This window comes from Thamnophis sirtalis, unplaced genomic scaffold, assembly GCF_051295495.1.
Source record: "Thamnophis sirtalis isolate CommonGarterSnake01/CBP01778 unplaced genomic scaffold, rThaSir2_p1.2 scaffold_6, whole genome shotgun sequence".
Taxonomy (NCBI): domain Eukaryota; kingdom Metazoa; phylum Chordata; class Lepidosauria; order Squamata; family Natricidae; genus Thamnophis; species Thamnophis sirtalis.
In genome coordinates this window covers 26,860,067-26,882,914 of record NW_028261386.1, presented here as the reverse complement: position 1 = coordinate 26,882,914, position 22,848 = coordinate 26,860,067, and the positions used below count along the sequence as shown (strand labels likewise).

At 35.9% G+C, this 22,848-nt stretch overlaps 1 protein-coding gene across 3 annotated transcripts in view; it reads right to left on the bottom strand.

Moving 5' to 3' along the window:
* Positions 1 to 4,363: 4,363 nt before the first annotated feature.
* The window catches only part of LOC106543451 (L-threonine 3-dehydrogenase, mitochondrial), a 32,234-nt gene continuing 13,749 nt past the window's right edge, over positions 4,364 to 22,848 (bottom strand). For 2 of the 3 annotated variants that reach the window (XM_087717477.1, XM_014059482.2), the window contains exons 2-9: positions 14,784 to 14,979; positions 13,922 to 13,964; positions 13,451 to 13,521; positions 11,996 to 12,145; positions 11,696 to 11,868; positions 9,377 to 9,467; positions 7,872 to 8,141; positions 4,364 to 7,214 (exon numbers count right to left, since the gene is read on the bottom strand). In XM_087717477.1, coding sequence (XP_087573603.1) covers positions 7,066 to 7,214; positions 7,872 to 8,141; positions 9,377 to 9,467; positions 11,696 to 11,868; positions 11,996 to 12,145; positions 13,451 to 13,521; positions 13,922 to 13,964; positions 14,784 to 14,967 — 1,131 coding nt within the window. In that variant the 5' untranslated portion in view covers positions 14,968 to 14,979 and the 3' untranslated portion in view covers positions 4,364 to 7,065. Of the gene's footprint in view, positions 7,215 to 7,871; positions 8,142 to 9,376; positions 9,468 to 11,695; positions 11,869 to 11,995; positions 12,146 to 13,450; positions 13,522 to 13,921; positions 13,965 to 14,783; positions 14,980 to 16,692; positions 16,714 to 22,848 lie in introns of those variants that run through there. The other variant, XM_014059481.2, reaches the window with a different exon arrangement.

Sequence of the window (22,848 nt, the reverse complement as noted above, 5' to 3'; positions counted from 1 at the left end):
CTGAGTTGTTCGCCGCCCTGAGTCCCTCCTGGAGAAGGGCGGCATACAAATAAACCAAATACAATACAATCTTGAAAGACTGTGGGCTGGGACTTTGCTGGAGGAAGTCACTGTAAATTAAATAAAAGGGGTTTATCAGGACAAGGACTTGGCTTTGTGCTACTGGGGAAACCTAGGTCAGACAGGTTTAGAATATTGTTTATTTTTGCTGTAAGGCTTGAAAAGCAAGTATGTAATAATTATAATCTAATTAAATATTTATATGAGAAATGACTGAAATGGAACTAAGGCTTGATGAATGTGGTGTGCAAGCTGCAAATAGACAAAAGGGGGAAATATAGGATCGGGCAGAAAAGAGTTAAAGAGGCTAAGTTAGCTAACTTTTTTTATCTTAAAGAGGTCTTTTTTACATATAGGTTTAAATACACATTGCAATAGATAAACTTTTAAAAGATGAGTTTTTTTAAAAGAAACTTTCATTTGACATAGATATTATTGAGTTTGAAGGTATGGAAGACAATTAAATTGACACTACTGAAATGGGAACCAAAAAGATGAAACAAGAAAAGGATTTAGATTAGGAACCAGTTGTGACAAGAAATTCTGTATGATGCCTCTTTATGAGGTTTGAAGACTCTTTTTAAATGCCAAAGAATGATGAAGGATCAAATCCTGTAATATCATAGGGTTTAAAGGTCGAGATTGTTCAGGGCAAAGAGAAGGAATATAAAGTTGAATTACTTGACCAGAGATAAGCTGTTTGATGCATCTGGTAACTCCTAATGGACTTTTTGCTGAACTTGGATTTGAATTTGATTTGAAAAGATGATGATTTCTGGATTGTATATAGATAAGAGTTGGGCTACGTGAGAAGTTTATGTATATATTGCTTGACTGTTCTTCCAGAAATAACATGCTTTTGTTACTTCCTCCATTTTTTAAAAAAGAAACTTTTTTAAAACCCACACAATTGGTTCAATAGTTGCCCTTCCCCACAGTAGTTTTCAGTCCAGAAGATGCTGCAACTTACAGAAAAATTGTTTTTTCTCCCCAACCTCAAGATATGATGACCTGTTATCTCTCTCTAGCTGTTCTCTGAAAATAATGATGCAATAGCAAGATTAGATTTCTGAGCAAACAACTCCTCCCACTGTTGCCAAGCAGCTGCTGGCAACAACAGCACTGTAACAGTAGCTTCCATGTCAAGGGAATCCATGATAGATGACTTCAGCATTGGCCCTTAAGGGCTGAGCAGACTTCTCTGGAATTACATGGGAGGAAATATATCCATCTTTGTTGTAGATCTTTGCATTCATATGTCTACAAATTTAGACTTTCTAACTAGGAGCACTCAAACAGCAAAGTACAGGACAGGAAGCCAGATCAACCTATTAAGCACACAGGGCATGCACCTCCGCACAAGATGCAGTTGGGATTTGGGATGTGTTTGCATCAGCCTGTTTATGTCCATCTGCAACCTATGCTTATCCATCAATTCCTTCACAGTGTAGATATGCAGCTAAGCTACGGAAATTTCAGGCAACTCTAAATCAACCTTCTTATGCATAGATGCAAGCTACATTTAATGTTAAGTGGAAAACAAATGGACTGGCCTGGATGAATCTGAGCCATAGACAGAATTTTCTGGATCCCGTTTGTGAATTGGAAATCCTGCCACAACTACCAAGAAGGAAAGCATTATCATTCTATGTAATGTCATATGATTAAGCTAGTATACACAAAACACAAGTAGTCCTTGATTTATAAGCATTTATTAGTGACCAAAGTTATATGCCATTGAAAAAAGGGACTTATGACCAATACTTGTACTTATGTCCTTTGTATTGTTCCCAGAGTTAGGTGACCAAAATGTGGGTGCTTGGCAACTAGCATGTATTTATCAATGCTGCAACATCCTAAGGGATTTGGGATTTCCATCTGCAATCTTCCCAGATGGCTTTCGACAAACAAAATCAATGAGGGAAGCTGGATTTGCTTAACGGCTACATGATTTTCCTAACAACCATAGCAAATCATGTGCAATTCATTTAACGACCACCTTGCTTACCAATGGAAATTCTGGTCCCAGTTGTGGTCATAAGTTGTGGCCTACTTATATGTATGCTTGAATCCTGATATAGTATTTTCTTTGCAAAGTTTGTGTAAGATTTTATCTGAGCAAATAGTTATTTACATTTATGTTTGAGAATTTGGGTCATCAAGTCCCACCCCTGCTCAATGCAGAAACACAAACTAAAGCATTCCCAACAGAGAATTGTTTAGTCTCCATCTGAACTCATCCAGTGAAGGTTGAGTTCAATAATTCACTGGGTAACTGATTTCCCAGCACATTCTTCTTACTGCTGGGAAGTTTTTCCAGTTTATTAGAGCCTGCCTTCAAATAACTAAAATCCATTATTTTATACCCTACTGTTAGGAATAATAGAATATTAACCAACTGAGTCACAGCCTTTTAAATACTTGAAGAATATTATTCTGATCCACAATCTTCTCAAGGCTCAGTATACTATAGTCAGCTCCTTCAATCTTTTTACAGGATATTTTTTTAAATTCCGAGCCCTCTCATTTTCCCCACTGTTTCTCCCTAAAACTGTTCCAATTAGTTTGGATTAAGCTTCATGCTTATGGAATAATCCAATGTAATTAGTTTTAAACCAAATAGTCTAGTTTTGCCCTTCACATTTTTGTATCCCTTTGATGTTTAAATATATTTATGACACATGCAGAGCTTCCTAAGACAAGTAAATCATTAGTAGCTGCATAGATTTTTAATCCAAGTAACTATCATCAAGTTCCCTCTCAGTTACTGATAATTTAGTAATTATTAGTAACAGTGAGAGGGATCTTGGAATGCTAGTGGGCAGTCACTCAAATATGAGCCATTAGCATGCTGCAGCTGCCAAAAAAATCTAACAGTCCTAGTCACTTAGAATCAAGATTCATGTGAAGTGTTAATACCACTTTATGATGCTTTGGTAAGATCACATTTAGAATATTGCATCCAATTTTGGTCGCCACAATATAAAAAAAATATGTTGAGACTCTAGAAAAAGTGCAGAAAAGAGCAACATAAATGATTAGGGGACTGGAGGCTAAAACATATAAAGAAGTTGCTGAAATTGGGTATGTCTAGTTTAATGAAAAGGAGTAGGGGTGAAATGATAACAGTGTTCCGATATCTCATGGGCTGCCCCAGGGAAGGGATGGTGGTGTCAACCTATATGCCTAAGCTATCTGGCGACAGGACAAGAAGCAATGGATGGAAATTAATCAAGGAGAGAAGCAATCTAGAACTAAGGAGAAATTTCCTGACAGAACAATTAATCGGTGGAACAACTTGCCTCCAGAAGTTGTGAATGCTCTAACACTGGAAGTTTTAAAGAAGAGACTGGACAACCATTTATCTGAAATGGTACAGGGTTTCCTGCCTGAGCAGGAGGTTGGACTGTAAGATCTTCAAGGTTCCTTCTCTGTTATTGTGTTTTTATTTTCTTAAGTGCCTCTGAATATTGCTATTTTTAAAGTCAGATTTATCTCTTTTTTAAACACAAAAGGCATACAGGTAGTTTTCAACTTATGTCTACAATTGAGCACATTTTCATTGCTAAGCAAGACATTGTTACGTTTTGCCCTTATGACCTTTCTTGCCACAGTTAAGTGAATCTCTACCGTTGCTATATTATGGTTGTTAAGTGAATCTGGCTTTCCCATTGACTTTGCTTAGAGGTCACAAAAGCATCACATGACCCTGGGATAATGCAACATCATAAACCCATGATAGTTGCAAAGCATCCAAATTCTGATCATGTGACCATGGGGATGTTGCAATGGCTGTGTGAAAAACAGTCACTTTTTCAGAGCTGTTATAACGTCAAATGGTCACCAAGTGAATGATTGCAAGTGGAAGGCTACCTGTACCAGCTATTTCTTTTTCCATAATAGAGCAGCACTGTTGTCAAGCAATTGCAATTGATACTCACATATAGCAAAAACAACACAGATTTATGGATTTAGAACTTTATTCAAATAGTACGAATAATTTTCAATGGAGTGGCAGAGAAAGAGAGAAAACTATTTTTTTTTTACTTTTAATCTGGATACAAATATTCTTTCTTGTTAAAAGAAACTATGCAATTCAAGAACTGATAAAATATATGAATGCTAAATAAATGAATAACTTAATGAATAACCTTTCAATTGTGAATGCTAAATCCCATTAAAGTCATTGGACATATGGAGTAATACAAAGGTTTGGCTATAATCTATTCCACAAGGGAAATACAATCTTTAAATATCTTGATAAAACAGTAACTAAAACTCACAGACCAATTCTTTGCCAAAATACAGAAATTTTGATTTTAATATCCCGATCTCACCAAAATAGCCACAGTCATCTGCCAGCATTTTATAATAAATCAGACAAAAAAACAAACATCTTGCTTATGTATTATTCCTTATTACAGGAAAAAAAGGACAGTTATATAATTAACTCAGCACATTTGTATTAAATAAAGAAAATACTTGAGACTGTTTTTCAATATCAAAGTGATCTCTGTCTGGGAATTATTTTTAAGTTCTTAATATTGTAAACTTATTCGATTAGGTTTTGCTTAGCAGACCCATTGGGCCAAAAGTGTTGTCTGAACAGCTATGACCCAAACTCCAAATCCTCTCTCAGAGTTAGAATTACAAGCGAAATTCTAAATGTAGGCAATATGTCTACGGTATTGCAGAGTGGCGTGTGGCGTGCACAGAAATGTAACAAACAATGAAATATATGAGTACACCCTATATCCTCTGAGAATTCAAGGGGTAATAAGGCATGAAAGTTGACTGGGTAGCTTTGGGCCAGTCACTCTCTCTCAGCTCACATCTCACATTGGTGGTGGTTGTTGTGAAGAAAATAGGAGGAGGAAGGAGTATTAGGTAGGTCCACCATTTTGAGTAACTTATAAAAATAAAAGTGGGATAAAAAAACCAGATCTAAAATCTAAAGAACCTATAAAAGACAATCATGCATCATGCAGTACCCTTCACATGGAGATGTAGACTCCATCAGTAGGCCACTGACTAGACTAAAATGTTTGTTTATTCCATTCCATTTTGTCCAAAGCATGCCTTCGGAAAGCCCAGAGCAGTGGTACAAAAACAATCCTGAACCTGGATGTTTGGAACAGTACCAACTCTCTGTGTTCAGGAAAGCTGCCAAACTCAGACTCTTTTTGGGAAGTCTTTGAGGACTGATAATGCGTCAGTCCCCTTCCTGCAATCGTGAACATTATTGCCAGTACTATTTTCCTTGGAGTCAGTGGTGATTGTTATTAGGTTTGGTTATTCCCTTTTAATATGGCTATTTTTGTATTATTCAAAAGGTTCTCAGAGCCACAATATATAAATAAGTTAAATATGCTGATTCCTTGTCAAAGGAAACATTGCTGGTCTAGGGCTGTTTGATTGGAAACTGATTCAAGGTTGCTAAAGAATGACCACCAATTTGAGGGACCACACAAGTATTTCAGAAAAATTTCAAAGCCTTAGGAATGTTGAGAACAAAGGAATACCTGAGGAGGAAATATCTGGATTCACATTTAATTTCCCTGTGTTCTAAAAGGAAGATACATTCTTGCTTAATTCAGGGCCAAGATTTCTATGGACTGGTCCTACTTTTATATACAGTACAGAATAAAACATATCCAAGGTTGAGCAAACAGTATCTTCTATAAATTAGCCTGGGCTATGGAATGTTGAAGGTACCAATATAAACAAAGGAAAAAGAGAAGGGGAAAAAATCACTTTCATAGGCAAATGAACACATTTATAGTAGATTGGGGAATGAATTAAAACTGTATTTTTAAATCTTATATTTTCAGTGATGCCAAAATACCTAAAACACAGAAGCATATCCGAAAGTATCATAATTTATAAATAGAAAACAAATGACAGATTCACATATTTAGTCTGATTATTTAATGTAATCTAGTTTGAATTTCCATAACATTATTCAGGTCATAGATCCAAAATGATCAAAGTGCAACTTTCCAGCTGCCCAGCTTGCAGCTGTCATTATTGCAAGTATCCCTCAGGTTCTTTCCTGTCATTTGTTTTCTAGTGCTGCAGACTTGGGGGATATTTGCAACAATGAAGAAGTGGATTCTCTTAGAAACTACAGCATCCTGATACTAATTTCACTCCGGGAAACTATAGGAGGGCTCTAGTGGACAAAGAGAGCTTGCAAATAATAAAAACATAAGACCTAATATTTAATTCTTCCAGGGAACTGTATAGTTGTGTTCAGTTTTCTATGAATGTGGGAGAAGAAAGTTCAGGAGAATTTGCACTTAAAGGTGGAACAAACTGTCAGAAAATCAACAAAGAGTTTTCCATTTATGAAGTCTCTTCTTAATGCTCCTCTCCTTCCCATGTCATCTACATTTTATAGCCCAGGAAATTCAAGGTAGGACATAATTTAGTTTTAGTTTTTAAGGCTGTGAACACTTCAAAATGAATAGGAAAAGATGCTTTGATCCTTGAACAAGCTCAGCATCTCTCTGCTCACCATTATACTAGCCCATTTTTTTCCAGCCTTCTACAGAAGCATTTTTGGTCAGGCTTGAATAGAGTCCTAAAAAACAACTAATGAATAGCAAAAGGATGATATGTTCATGTGAGTTCCAAAGTACTTTTTCCAAATCCTTACTGAAGCCTATATAGCCCTATAAAAGAACAAAACAACAAAAAGGAGTATATTCCAAATAAACATTTAGAATTAGGAGAGTAACTGCAGCTAATGAACAAGTATTTCCTGAGGGTCCCTATAGACAGACAGCTTTCAAAAGTTTTCATAAACTTTTTCTCAGTATATGCATGTATGTGTATATATGTATATGTGTATATCTTTAGCAAATATACTGTATATGCATGTATATGTCTTTAGCAAAAAGAAAAGTGGACTGAGAAATCAATAATCATGTTCGAACAGCAGGCTCTTCAAATTTTAGTAGATGAAGTGCTCTGAGACATCTGGTGGCTGCATCATATAAAGACTTAGCTGACTTGAGCAACTCTGGAAACGGAACGGACAGAGCTAAGGAAGTTGAACATGGTGGTCACCAGGTCTGGAAGATCATAATCATGTTTCCATCCCCAATCTTGACGGGCATTGTTGTCATCAAAAACCATTGGCCAACTCTCAGCTTCAACAAAAATAAAGAAAAACATATATATTAAATCAAAGGCAAGGGGCTTTGAAAGTCCAACCCAAGAATTTCCCCTTTCCCCCACTTTGGAAGTTTAAAATGCAGCAATTTTCAAAGAGCGAAAACAGTTGGAAGAGACTCTCTTCTAATAAACAGTGCAGAATAAGCAGTTTCTTATGATGTTTTGCAGATTTCTTTCTCACTGGAGATAAAATATATTCTTTAAGGTATCTGCACACACATTTAAGAGCTTTTAAAACCCAATCATTACAATCCCATTCGAAAGTCATCCCCTTATCAGGTAGAAAATCCAGCTTAAGGTTTCAATGCACACTTTGTCACAGATATCGAGTTTATATCTTATATGGATTCTTGAAAATATATAAAAGGACAACCTTTAAAACAAAAGGTAAAAGCTGAAAAGTTGCAGCTTGGGATTCATTTTTTAAATAAATGTGAGGTCCATCTACGATATATAGCTGGTACAAATAAGCAACTTAAAGTCTTTGCTAGGCCTAGCAAAAAAATTCCAATCTTGTACACTATGTAAAAAAATATATATCTGTCAAACAGTTTGAAAGAACAAAATTGTCCCATCCCATTGTCATGCATAGCTTCATACAGCATTGTGAAAGGCCAAAGCCAGGTACTAACCAATGGCTTGTCTAACAAGATCTACATCATAGGCAACTTCAAGTTCTGGAATATGCTTCTGGACCTCTTGAACCAGCTCTTCAGGTGAAAAACTCATGGCATTGATGTTGTAAGTCCTCATGCTCAGCTGCTCAGCAGGTGCTTCCATGATCTCCAAAGAAGCTCTAAGACAGTCATCGATATACATCATTGGCAAGCGGGTGTCTGGTTTAAGATTACATTGGAATTTTCCAGTCTTGAGAGCGTCATGAAAAATTTGGACTGCGTAATCTGGTAGAAAAAGAAAAGATGGCAGCATGCCTGGTTCAGATGATATAACACAAGTTGAAACTCCAGTTACATATAAAAAAGCAGATTATCAATATGCGGCAACAAAAGGTAAAATGAAAAGATGCTTAAACGAGTAAATTAATATGAAACTCACAGAAAATTTAACAGGAACTGTATTAATTAAAATAGAGGCGACTGTTTCAAGTGTACCTTTTTTATAGTACAGGCCAAACTACATTTATTTATTTACATTATTTGTGTAGCTAAAAGCCTATGGAGATTCTCAGTCATCCAGATCATGGTTGTCCCAAAGATGCTTTTTCAAGAGGCAACTGGACTTGTTTTTCTTTGAAGACGTTTCACTTCTCATCCAAGAAGCTCTGACTGGATGGTGGGGAATGGAAGAATATCAGTGAAGGGACACAGGGCAGAAGACATCCTGTAGAAAGCACAGCTCCATCACGCAGTCCTTTCTGCAGTTCCAAGAAGGCACCACACCCATTTGCCCTTTTTGGTTAGTGGTCATGGGCCTTCTTGGAACTACAGAAAGGACTGAGTTGTAGAGCTGTGCTTTCTGCAGGATGTTTTCTGTGCCCCGAGTCCCTTCACTGAAATCCTTCCATTCCCCACCATCCAATCAGAGCTGAAGAAGCTTCTTGGATGAGAAATGAAACATCTTTTTTAAAAAATGAGGAAATCCAATTGCCTCTTGAAAAAGCACCTTTGGGACAACCATGATCTGGATGACTGAGAATCTCCATAGGCTTTTAGCTACACAAATAATTCTTCATGTAGATTTAAAAGAAAAATGCATAAATGTATGTTAAAGAAAAACTGTTTTTTATACTCTGGTCTAGAATAGATTCTTTACCAAAGTCTGAGCAACCTGGTGGCTTCTACTAGCAAGTTTTCATTTCCAGGAGTTTGGAAATGAAGAATAAAAGGTAGTTATCAGAGAGAGAAAAAGGGCAGGGCAAACTAAACAAATAATCCGGGAAGCGCCCAGTAGCTTTTCCTCAATCTGTTTTTTTGCTTCTATCCCCCTCTAGTTTCTCTGACTCGCTGTCAGAGACCTAGGGAGGTCTTAGCAAGAGAATGGCTTTTGAATAAAAAATACACAAGTCACAAGCATAAGCAGAACCACTTTTCTTGTGGTTTTGTCTTCATATTTTATTGGCTAAATTACTTGCTGGTCAATATACAAATAAAAGATTGGACTGCATCATCTTCCTTACCAGTTGTTCCTCCACCAGGCTGGGAATCTGCTGAGATAATGCCAGGATACCTTAGACACCGGAAATCTAGTCCATATCTATAATGATAGTACTAACACACGGACACACAAATTAAAGGAAAAGAAAAGAGATGCACCATTAGTTGTGATTCGAGCCAAGACAGAGCTAGTTACTTACAGAACATAAAGCTTTGATTTTCAACATTGGTGAGAATGATTGCTATTAGAAAATAGTCTGTTTCTAGAGACAACATTCATTGTAAACCAGATATAGTGAACGGCACAGCCCGCATTAAAGCCTGACATGACATGACTCTCTAGTGCCCAAAAGCACCAGAAAAGCTTGTTCTGCCCTGATGTTAATTTCTCTGGAGGCATTTGTGGTCATAAAAATTGACTGCTTCGACAAATAAATAAATTGCACATTTCGCTGCTTACATCTTCAGAAAACCTGTATTAGTTTACATGGAATCCAAGACCTTAATAAAAAAAGGGTCTTGATTTTTGTTGATGGGAACATACATGTAGCAGTTAAAATCTCATCTAGAAAGAGGCAGAGGTAAATTAAATGAAACCAGAAGGGTGACAGGTTAGTGAGGTGAAGGAAAAACAGTTTCTGTCAAAGGGATAGTGGAAACGAATTGGAATACTGTACAGGCAACAATATGGTGTCTTCTTAGCTGCATTCTGCATTTTGATCTCCAAATCCAAAGACAGAGTCTAGTGCAGGGGTGTCAAACTCATGGTGTCATGGTCATCACATGATGTATCGCGACTCCCCCTCCACTAAACTGGAGGTGGGCGTGGCCAGCGCATGACGTATTTGGCCCACAAGTTTGACACCCTTGGTCTGGTGGAAACTGAAATGCCAGAGAAAGATTTTCAGTCTCAAAAAGCCATAGATTCATAGTGATAGGTGAGAAAAACTGCTTAGCTCTGCATCTTTTCATTAACACCAGAAAATTTCTGTTTCTACTATCTAGGCCATTCTGGAAAAAAAAAGTTAGCTGAAATACAGTAGAGTTGGGGCATATGTGGGTTTTTTTTTTTTTTTTAAGAAAATGAACCAGTTAATGTCCCTGCTGTTTTCTTGACAACATTTATGGCTTGTCTGGTTTCTTCCTTTTAGGGACTAGAGAGGGACTGGTCCAAGGTCACCCAGCAGGCTTTGTGCCTAAGGCAGGACTAGATCTTATGGTCCCCTATTTTCTAGCTTGGTGTCTTTACTCATGACGCCAAACTGGCCTCAAAATGATCATAGTAATATAATATTATAAAACAAAAATATATTAATACAAAATAGAGGTATGTTCCTTCCATTTCTAAAATACATATCTTGCTACGGTAATGCTGGTGCATATTGTAGCTGTGTTCATGTGTACTGAAAGTTTAATTTAGTTATTTAAGATGGCAACAAGAATTCAAGTACTTGAAATGGATTTAGCTACCAACTTCAGTAGGCTATCATTGATATACATACATACATACATACATACATACATATATTTAGATTTATATATATATTTGCCAAATGTTTATGGATGTAAGAAGCTCAGCAATTCTCATTTTTGATACTATCTTATATAGCAGTGAAAGCTAACCTTTTTGTTTCTGTGTGCCAAAAGCGTGAATGCACACCCTTAATGAAATGCATCCATGAACCTGTCTGCGCGCCCCACCCATGTGCATGACCCCCCCACATGCACCCTGCCCATGCCCATGCGTGATTCCTGCATGCGTGGCAGAGACCCCAAAACCAGTTGGCTGGCAGGAGGCGCACGTGCATGCACGGTGGAGCTGAGCTGATGGCTCGCGTGCCCATAGAGGACTCTGCGTGCCACAAGTTTGCCATCACGGTTATATAATATGCTGGCTCTTAGTCACTGGAATCTGGACACAATCCAAAGGTCAAGAATCTTGGAAAAACAAATTGTTCTTCAGTATTTATCAGCTTTGCTTAACAGATTACATATGGTTTTGACATTGTAGCTACTAAAAGCATTCTGCTTAGAAAGTCTACTAATTTTCAAGTATGTGTTGCTATTTGATTTCTCTTGTAACTGAAACATAACTGCAAAGTTACAATTAAGAGAGTGTCAGTGCAAAAGCCATGTAACAAGCTAAAATAAATATTCAGTATTTGTTTAATAGTAAAGTATTCAGCTAATATTTCAATTGTATAGGAAAACTCAAAACCCAAGTTATAAAAATAAAAAAATGAAAGAAAAAAAATCAACTACAGGCTCTTATAGCATTTCCTATCTATATACCTTAATGTGAAAGAACAAGGCAATTCTTATAACAAAATGCTTATCCTTACCTCTCCCATAAGTTCAGCATGAACCTTGGAAACTCCATAGATTGTCCTTGGTCTTTGGATGCAGAGATCAGGGGTTGGATTCCTAGGGGAAGTTGGTCCAAAGGCGCCAATTGTGCTAGGGACAAAGAGTCGCAAACCATGCTCGGCAGCTATATCAAGAATGTTGTGCAGCCCTGGGAATAGCAAACAAGAGTTTTTAAGCCCAAAACAAAACAAAGAAAAAAAAGAAAGAAATACCAACACCTCTATTAATGCGGTAGGTATTCCTAAACAAACAACTCTAAATATGTTAAGACATACCAGTAATATTCACAGATCTTGCCAAAGGGACATTAGCTTCTCCAACTGCACTGAGCAAAGCACTGTAATGAAATAGCCAAGTAATCCTGTTGTTCACCACTATCTCACGAAGATTCTTGTAATCCAAAATATCAGAGTAGATAAAAGGACCTAAGTGTAAAAAGAAGATTTAAAATAATCCATCCTGTGCCGAAGATGTCAATAGCTTGTAAATACAGTCAATGATATTTTCAGTTAAAGAACAAATTTGATGAATGCATTACAATTTCAAGAATTTCTAATTCCATGTTTTTTAATGAATATTGTATTTGCAATGTAGTAGCATGTACAGATATGTTCTGGAAGATATGTAAGTGCATGATGTGTGTGTCCATATACTATGGATCACCCATACAAAGTCACTAAAAATGAACATATTTGAGTTGCAGCAGGGCTTGGATATATTTGGAATGAATTTCAATTTATCTAGGACAAACATTGCTTGAAGACCTATGAATGTCTATTTTACCTGAGATCATAACAAGGCACTTAGCATATACAGTTAAGAACAAGACCCTCTGAAAAAGCTATGCATTGAGACAGTATAAGAGTGAGTTTAGAAACACAGATTTTACTTAATCAAAAATTATGCTTGTTTCAAAGAACCGTTTTTAGTTTAACTTCTTTGCTTCTTGGAGAGTAATATGATAACGGACCACTTATACTGTCTTTAAATGGAATTTCAGACATATATTTTAAAAAGTTGCACAGCACATCATTTTGTAGAGCATATAGCACTGGGGGCAGAGAGCTCATTTCAGTCAGTATAGCAAAGGAGGCATCATGACCTGGGCAGAAACCATGTTGGTTGGCCAAAATTGAGGTTGACACAGCAATTGAAACACAGCTTTAAATATGTATTTCCTGCATGGACTGTCACAACATTTTCTTTTACACATCCTTTGTGATATTTAAATCATCAGGCAATGAGTGGTAATAAGCAAATTAACTTAGGTCAAATTAAATACATTTTCTTTCACATACATTCTAATCTCCCATCAATTTCTGCAAGGTTTCTGAAAAAACTGAAAGAACCCAGTGACAAAACCAATATTACAATGATTCAATTGTGTGTCTTCATGCTCTAATGCCTCCAAGCTATAAGAGTACTCTATCATATTTATTCTCTTATGCACAAAGCCAATTAAAACAATACACATAACATGATATTTGCTGTTCTAATTTCTTATGGCTGGATTATCACAAACATGTCTTTCATTGTGGGCAACAGAGCCTGAAAGAGGAAGAGCTGGAGAGAAATTTATAAGTTTGAGTCATATTCTTCAAGGATGATTGTAAGATTAGTATCCCAAAACTCAAGGTTTAACTAAAAGAAAATGTCCTTGTAGAAAAAAAAACTTTTAAGTCCTACAAAATAATCACTAAATATTTCTCTCTGTTTAATATGGTACTTACCACTATAGAAGACACTATCGGGGGGCTTTCTAATATCTGACAAAATCACGTTGTTCTTTCCAAAGCGTTTTCTGGAGAAGACACCATAATCAATGTTTCATTTTCATTTTGAACACAGCTTTTAGAGCAAAACTTACTCTGGTATTTGAAATGCACCTTTTAATCCATATTTTCTGCACTCCATAATACTGATGTTTCCAACTACTACCCTATCGCTCTCCAAAATAAGCATAACCAACTAGGAACTTACCATTTTTTATGCTAAACCTATTGTATTATTTTCTTTTTCTACCACATTCTCCCCCCATTCCAAATAGGGTCAAGATAATATACTAGAAAAGCAATGGCTCATATGTAGCTGCATAAAATAGGTGCAAGAAAACATTAAAATACAGGAAGGCATATAACCTTAAAAAAAGATAAGAGAGTCCTTCCTCATTGTTAATAGAAGCAATGAAGGTTATATCTTACCTTAATAGTTTAGCAAGTCCTACTCCAAGCTGGCCTAGTCCCCCTGAAAAGCAAGAATATAATGTTTGTTAATATGCGCGCGCACACACACACACACACACACACACACACACACACACACTTTATAAGGACTATCCTTAAGCGCAGGAGTTGTTGATGTTCCTAGAAAAGTTCACAGAAAAGTTTAACTGACTGGTTCAATTGTGGCAGTTTTACAGATGTAAATAATTGAAAATAGCTCAATTGAATTACTTTTTTATGCATAGGATGCCTTTAGAGGTCATCTGTCTATGTGTTCTTTACAGACATATAGTACCCATCATATATTAGCTTGGCTGATAGAAACTGAAGTTCAAAGTATTTGAAGGGCATCAGATTGGGGAAATAAGATATAAGGATTCCAGTAAATAGAACCCAGAATATGTCAAGTGTACAAAAATAGTTATGGAAAGGCAGCTTGAAGGAGATTATTTTGGACCTGTATGAAAGTCTTGCTAAGGGGCTGTAAATTGTGAATGATAAGAGTAGTAACCACCTGATCAAAAACAAGCACCTTTATCTTCTAAATCTTTCTCTCTTGGGGAAAATAATCTGCCATGCAAATGGGAACTAGATTCTTTTTCTCCAAAACCCTATTATTATCTAGAATCACTTTGAGAGCAAATCTATTATTCTTTAATGATGGAATTGCTATAGCCTGGATTAAGAAGAGGCGAACCATTTTCTAACTAAGTTTGGGCTCCAACTTATTTAAGTGCCACGCAAAATAGAAATCAAATGGGTATCGATTCACATAGTAAAAAAATAAATTAAAACATCTCATATTAAACAATTCGAAAGTAGCATTTAAAATTTGACTGACCTGTAATTAACACCCGTGGATGATCAGTTTCTGAAAAACATACTGAATGAAAGCTGGCATCTGATGGCACCTGCCGGGGTGAAATGCTAAGACATCTAGTTGGCACAAGAGCAACCTGACAACCACAGCCAGGTTTGTTCAACAGATGTTTAACAGCACAGCTCAAATTCCTGATGGCAGGCATTTTTCAAGTAACCTGGGAAAGAAAAGAAAGTCATTGAGCAATTGTTTCATCACTGCAAAGTGACCAGATTGATTTCTGAAGTTCTGGCAAGTTACCAGTAAAAGGGATAGAATCAACAGCTGTGTTAGCTGCAACACATATGTTCTTCACCAATCTGCTTTGATACTACCCAAATGCCCTGTTCCTCCTGATTTTTAAATATATAATAAAATAAATAAGATGCTGGGATACTTGAAATATAAAACGGTATCTAAAAACCTATTTATTTTCTGCAATGTCTTTACGATTCACCAAGTTCTCAACAGGATGATATTTGAGCATATTTAGAAGCTAGTTCTCCTAATAAGTGGTAAATTGTAAGTAGCCATGCCACTCTTGCTATTTTATGTGCGTCAACTTCACATTCCCCAACTTCAGATGTGCCTTGCCACAAAAGATTGCCTACTTTTGGTGTTAGATTAACCCTCCCCAATTTGACACTGTTTAAACACATGCACTAATAATTCCCATAATTTTTAATTAGCCACTGCTGAGTTGGTTGGGGGTGGCAGGAATTGCCTTCGCAACCTCTCTGAAATATAACAGATTAGGAAAGGCTATTGCATATTAGAGATGAGCAATCCACAGATCTTGAGCCTCCTGATTATCAATCCCAGAGACTGTGCTGCTGAATTTCAGCAAAACTACCTTTGGTGACTAAAGCATATAGTGGATTACCTGGGCATGACTGATTCAACGTAGATAATATTCCCAGTTCCCAGCCATCTATATAATTGTATTCTGATTATTTGTTAAAATGATCAGCAATGATAATTATTTCTACAGAACAGCATTCAATATTCAAATGTGATATGTTCCATAGATAATTTCCATAAATTATAGCCTTCTTATTAAGGTTGCCAAATATTCACATAACTTGAGTTGAAAGTGTTGCATCTGTTCAAATTAATATATATATATAAATGTAAAACCAACCCATTAAATTCATATAATCTCCAGTTCAGGAATTCCTCTCCTTGAAATGGAGAGATGTAGCAAAAAGGCATAATCTTTGAAAAACCACAAACCAAAATTATATCCTGCAATTCAACTCACAGCCAAACTACAACCTTAGCCGCTTGGGTTTGGTTTCACAGTGAATGAACTCTAAAAACAGAATATTTCATTATTCACTGTTTTAGTGACTAACTGCCACATCATATCTCTTTAGAATCAATCACTTAACAATGTCCTAGCCATTTGTTGTATTGCCACACTAACATAAATGTTAAGAAGTTACAAACTCAAGTTATTGATGAAATTATAGAATTTTTCTATAATGAACCAACCTCCCCAAGAAATTACACTTCAAATATTAGAAAGGTTAATAATCATAATTATAATCGTTCAATTTAGAGACTCCTGACTCTATAGCAGTTCACAGGATGACTTAAAAAACCCACACTCAACCATCTTTAAACATTAAATTATAATTTTAGTGAGAATTCATTAAGTTTAGAATATCCCCCAAAATGTACCAAGCACTTAGCTAACTTTAATGTTTAGTGTCTTACAAATCAGTGAAATATTTTTTTTTCAGGAAAATGATCAAAATTCTACTAGATACATTTTCTTTCAGCCTCACTTCACAAAGAAAAAAATCTGCTTTCAATTCAGTAGAGAAAAAAAGGCTACACACTTTCCCACTCCCTATGAAAAACAGATGATGCCAGATAACCAGCTTACCCGTCTTTTCTGCAAGTGGTTTTGAAAAGCAAAAGAGGTATATTTATAGGGCACAGCCTCTCTGCTAAGCCAATCAGAATTCCTGAGGTACTGGGAGTTGTTCACTACATAGAAAAGGGTGTGTTCTCTGCATGTGGTATCAGCAAAAAGTGAACACATCATGCTCCTCTTTTTCAATTTCAAAGGACATGACCTCAGACTAGGGAGGAAAATTTAAAGAAAACACATCACAGGGCTGCTATGGATGTTTTGTGAGGTTTTTTTTTTGGAAAAGGAATACTGAATTGTATTTTTCTTTTCTCTAATCAGAAAAATTAAATTAACTCTGCATGATTATTATGAAAACTGCAATTACAGTACAACATGAGGATTATGTGATTTCAAAGTGCAACTGCAAATTAATATCCAAAAATTCATCTTGTATCCAAAAACATTTCAAAATTTCATTCCTTATGAAAATTGGGTCTAATGTGCATAAGAAAATGAGCATCACTAGTGATGCGAGATAGAAAGTTTCCTAGAGGAAAATAAAACATTGGACTATTTTTCCTTTTAGAAAATACTTTTCTGTATCACCAGCTATAATCAAGACATATGTTCAAGCCATTTGGGATATTAGTGCAAATGACTTTTAAACTCAGAAGCATGATAAGCACTCAAATACTGCTGTTTTGTAGTTGTTTGGATAAAGCATCACCCCATGTGAAGAAATTAATGATGCTAATGTAGCTGATATCAGTGGAAGAGGCCCTTTTATTTGAAGTACTATAAGTACAATACTCAAAGAACATCAAATATCAGATTTGTAGTCAACAGACTTATGTAAGCCTGTGTTACTGGCAGCTAATAAATTAATATCATACAACCATGTGACAGATTACCAGCATGACAAAATAATCAGAAACACCTGTTCTGTAGGAGAACAAAAAAACATGTCTATATAAATTAGACCCTAGTACTTTTCAGTATCAATAAAACTATTTGTGGAAAGTTAATGTTAAAAAGAGATGATAAAAATCTTTATAGCTTTGAGGTTTTAGAACAAAAAATATAAGGCTGCACAAACACATTAATATTTTTAAAATGAATACACTCTTTCAACATGATAGAATTGTTAGCATTGTAATCAGTTACACAAAAGCAGACATAGCTTTTTCTCACATTCTAAGAAAAATACATAATAATGTTGCTGGACCATCATCCAGTTTCTCCTAAAAGCTGCCTTCTCCTTGGACAGAAGTTATAAAGATATTATTTGCTGTAAGAAGGAAAGACCATTTTTAGCAGAAAGCTAATAAAGAGCCCAGTTAGGAGTATACAATAGTCCTCAAACTACGTCCACAATTAAGCCCAAAATTTCTGTTGCTAAGTGAAAAATTTGTTAAGAGAGTTTTGCCCCATTTCATGACTTTTCTTGCCACATTTTGTTAAGTGAATCACTGTGGTTGTTAAGTTAGTAACGTGTTAAGTGAATCTGGCTTCCCCTTTGCTTGTCAGAGGTCACAAAAGGGGGGGGGGGTCATGGGACACTGCAACTATCATATGAGTCAGTTGTCAAGCATCTGAATATAAATCACATGACCATGAAGATGTTGCAAATGTCATAAGTGTGAAAATGCTCACTTTTTTCAGTGACATAGTAACTTCAAATGGTCACTAAGTGAATTGTTGTAAGTCAAGGACTGCCTGTACTGGTTTCTTTCAAAATCAAAATGGCAATAACCAATTGAAATTATTACATTTACAGGTATTATTATAGTTCCAAAACTTTATCAATGAAAGTAATGTGTGACCATAGTGAATTCAATGCAAATTTTCATTTCCTAATCAATAAAACAATAAAAAATCAAATGGTATCATTTCTACGAATAGCAGTTATTCAGTTATTAGCAGTGGTGGGATTCAAAAACTTTTATTACCAGTTCTGTGGGCATGGGTTGGTGGGCGTGGCAGGGGAAGGATACTGTAAAATCTCCATTCCCTTCCCACTTCAGGGGAAGGTTACTGCAAAATCTGCATTTCCTCCCAAACAGCTGGGACTCTGGAGACAGAGAATAGGTGGGGGCGGGGCTAGTCAGAGGTGGCATTTACCGGTTCTCAGAACTACTCCAAATTTCCACTACTGGTTCTCCAGAACTGGTCAGAACCTGCTGAATACTATCTCTGATATAAAGATTCTAAAATCCATTTTTGGGACAATCCACAGGTCACAAAATAATAATCTGCATCCTTTACAAGGATTTCAACCTTTTTAAAAAATACAAACAAGGCTATCTTGGATGCCTTCTATAGAAAAAAAGCAAATTATTGCCAAATCTTATTTAATTAGGCTTTCCAGATGTACAAAATATTGTACCATGGAGAAGTCAGAATTGATAATTTGGTTAGCAGTGCCCTATTCAAGACTGCTTACTTATCTCAACTGTAAGACAGCTTATCTCCGTCTCCCTATTATCACATACACACACATGTTCTAGTACAGGTTTATGAAACTCATGGTCCATGAGCCGGATGCGTCATGCACTGCCCGGTTTAGCGAAGGGGGAAAAAAGTAAAGATATGTCACATGATGATGATGTGAGTTTGACACCCGTTCTTTTTTTTAATTTTTTTTTAATTTACAAACGTACACACAGGGAACTTAGACATACACTACATTTACACAATACAGTACAAACAGGACACCCCTGTTCTAATATCTTCTTTGTGTGCCACTTTGGTTAGATGGGCTCCATACTCCAAAGTGAGTTTTCAGCTAGTATATAGAGATTTTATTCCTCATGTGACTGTTGTGACAATGGTGAAAGCAGTATATAATACAGTACATAGCAGAATTATTACTGTAAATATAGTGGTAATTAATGGGATTCTGAGTTTCCTTTCCTCTTTTAGTTCTGTCTTGACAGCCAGACAGGAAAGGCAAAGCACACACACCCTTACTGTAGTGGTTGCTGATTGCAAGTTCTTGTGACAGCTGCTTGCATAATTGTTACTATTCCAGTTTTGAAGCTTACTATAAACTTTAATTTTTATGTAAATTAAATAATACCATGCAAACAATGTTATGTTCTGGCTGCTAAGCAAGCAGACAGACAATGGTCAGAATGAGAGAAACTGCTGTGATGTGGATTTCATTTGGGCAGTCATATGAGCCCCCACTCACCAGGAGAGGGTGGGCATGCTTTGGAAGCTGAGTACAGCATGTAATCCTTTTTCTTCTTTTTTTGGCTTGTGAGGGTCTCAATGGTGAGGAGAATGATCCTGAGTAGACTGGACCATAATATTCAGAGAGGGATTTTTGAGAGGATTTTGGGAACTTGAGTGTGTTCATATGCTTTTTTTTTTACAAAACAATTAGGCAAATCTAAGGTTTATATTATAGCTGAACATGTGACTCTTCAAAAGCGTAGGAAATTACAGCACTCTTGTGGATTTTTTTTTATCTAAAAGATAATTAAAATACAATATTAGAAGTGTGTTGGACACTTTGGAATATTTAAAGCAACATAATGAAAAACAAGTGGCATTGATTTTCTTATATCATATTCTCATATCTCAGAAGATACAGTATGAACTTTAAACTTTGAAGAGAACCTTATAAAATAGATGAATATTTATACTTCACAGAAAGCACAAATAACTGTTAATGGAAATCTAATAAAGCCTTATAAGATACAGAAAGGAACAAGCAGGATGTCCACTATCTCATCTCTTATTTTGATTCTTGAAATACAGAGTAGTGATACAAGACAGGATGAAACTATAATAGGAGTAAACATTACAAAAGAAACATATAAATTAATTTTTTTAAGTTGACAGGTTCCCTTGAAAGCTCCTTTAAAGGGAACTGAAACATGGGAATACTAAAAGAATTTGGTGCATTAGCAGGTTTTAAGATCAATAAACAGAAGACAAAGATCTTAACAAAAACATGAAAATAAACTTCAAAGAGTAAAGATAAATAAAACAGGTTTTAAGATTCAGAAGAAAGTAAAATATCTGGGTGTCACTATGACAAATGTGAATTATATGTTGTTTCAAAATAACTACGTATGTTAATATACAGAACTAAAATGGATGGAAGATGGGAGAAACTATAATTGTAATCGCTGGGAATAAAAATAAATGTTTTGCCTAGAATATTTTGTTTCAGACAGTACCTATTTTGATAATTGATGCCCCATTTAAACAAAGGCAAAATAATATAATATAAATTTGTGTAGCAGGAGAAAAACTATGAGTTACATATGAAGTGTTACATATAAAGTGTTACAACATACAAATGAAATGTGAGGATTGAGGCTACCTGATTTGAAATTGTATTTTGCAACTTTCTGTCTGCTTTGGATGAAAGAGTAGGTGTTATGATCCTGGGACCTCAGCTCTGCTTTAGGACAATAATGTCCTATTTCAATATGATTGAGAAACAAGAGAATTGGAACATATCAAGAAAAGAGAAGTGTTTTTACCAGGAAATAGTAGGAGTACTTGTTGTTTTTGTAACATTAGCTGAATAATAAGATACCGGTAAATCATTTAAAAAGGAAACCTGTGTGTGTGTGTGTGTGTGTGTGTGTGTGTGTGTGTGTGTATACACATACATACATACACATATACATACACACGTACGTACATACGTACGTGTGTGTGTGTATAAGATTTGTGAAAGAGATAGGTAATGTTTGGATACAGACTACATTTTGGTAAATAATTGTAATAATTGTCTTTAGTTTTTCTATATTCCAGTTTACTGTCTTTAGATTGTTTTCTGAAATCGTTTGTTGTCTCTATTAGATCAATACTTTTCCATAAATGATTAAAGCATTCAGATATTCAGATATCCCACTAACTGATGCCGAACTGTCCACATGGTGTATTGATCACTCTTATGAGTGATCAATATAATTTAACAAGTTTTACTGTACAAAGTATAATTTTGAATACAGATCTTCTATGTTTCAAGATGTTTTCATTTACAGCCCACAACTCCAAACACATAACAGTCAAGAACTAACTAACTAACGTAACCTCTGCCTTCTACGTTGTTAACCCTCCTGATTAAATCTGAGGAAATATGACTGTGAATCAATCTACTTTGTTGTAAGTGGTGAAATAACAAAATATTTCAAGTCTGAAGGTACAAACTTCCTGCCACTACTTTTAACTGCCTGAACAATTAGAGTGGGTCCTTTCTATCTTTCTCTCTAATCTTTAATTCTTTGCGGGGGCCCTACCCTTCTTGTCTGATTATTTCTTAGGCAGCCTCTCCCTCTATAGGTCATTCACATATTCCATTACACATGTATAGGAACATATAAAATTCTACAGATAGTATCTTTACATCCTTAGGTCCAGAACTAGTGAACAAATTCATGGTAGCAGTACTAAAGAGCACACCTGGCCTAGCCAAAGACACTAAGATCGAAATACACAGAATTATACACCTCATCAAACTCTGTCCCCACTACCCACTTTCAGTTTGATGAACAAATATACTAACAAATCAGAGGGACATGCATGGAATTCCTCATTTCAAAATTCATAGCAAAGACTGTAGTGCATTATCTGGAAAATACAGCACTCCCATACATATAAACAAGGGGATGAATTGAGTATGTAAATGACACCTTCATAATAAAAAGGAACAACTAGATAAAACATATGAAACAATAAAGACCATTTTCAAAGAAATAACATTCACAAAGCAAGAAGAAAACAAGTTCCTGGATATATCCCTTCAGTAGAGGAAAGCAACAGTAAATTAGAAATGCAAGTCTATATGACAAACAATCCATATTAACCTGTCTCCCAAGTAACAACCCAATCTCCTACAAGAGGAGCTATGTTGGAACAAACATAGTGCAGTAACCCAGAACCCTAGGAAAATAAACAGACTGCCTTATACAACATTGTCCCACAGCCCCCAGCAGCACTCTATAAGCTTCCAAAAGGCTAAGCATGCAATTTCTTTGACAAAAAACAGGCCAGTTTTCACAAACAACAGGTCATATTTTGCTCGTTTTTGGCCCCTACCCCCAGAAGCACTCTTTAAGCCCCCCCCCCCCAAGGCTAGTCATGCCTTTTTTTAAAAAACGGGCCATTTTTGAGAGGCTTGCAGAGTGCAAAAACTTTTTTTCATTTTGGAAAGCTGTTTAA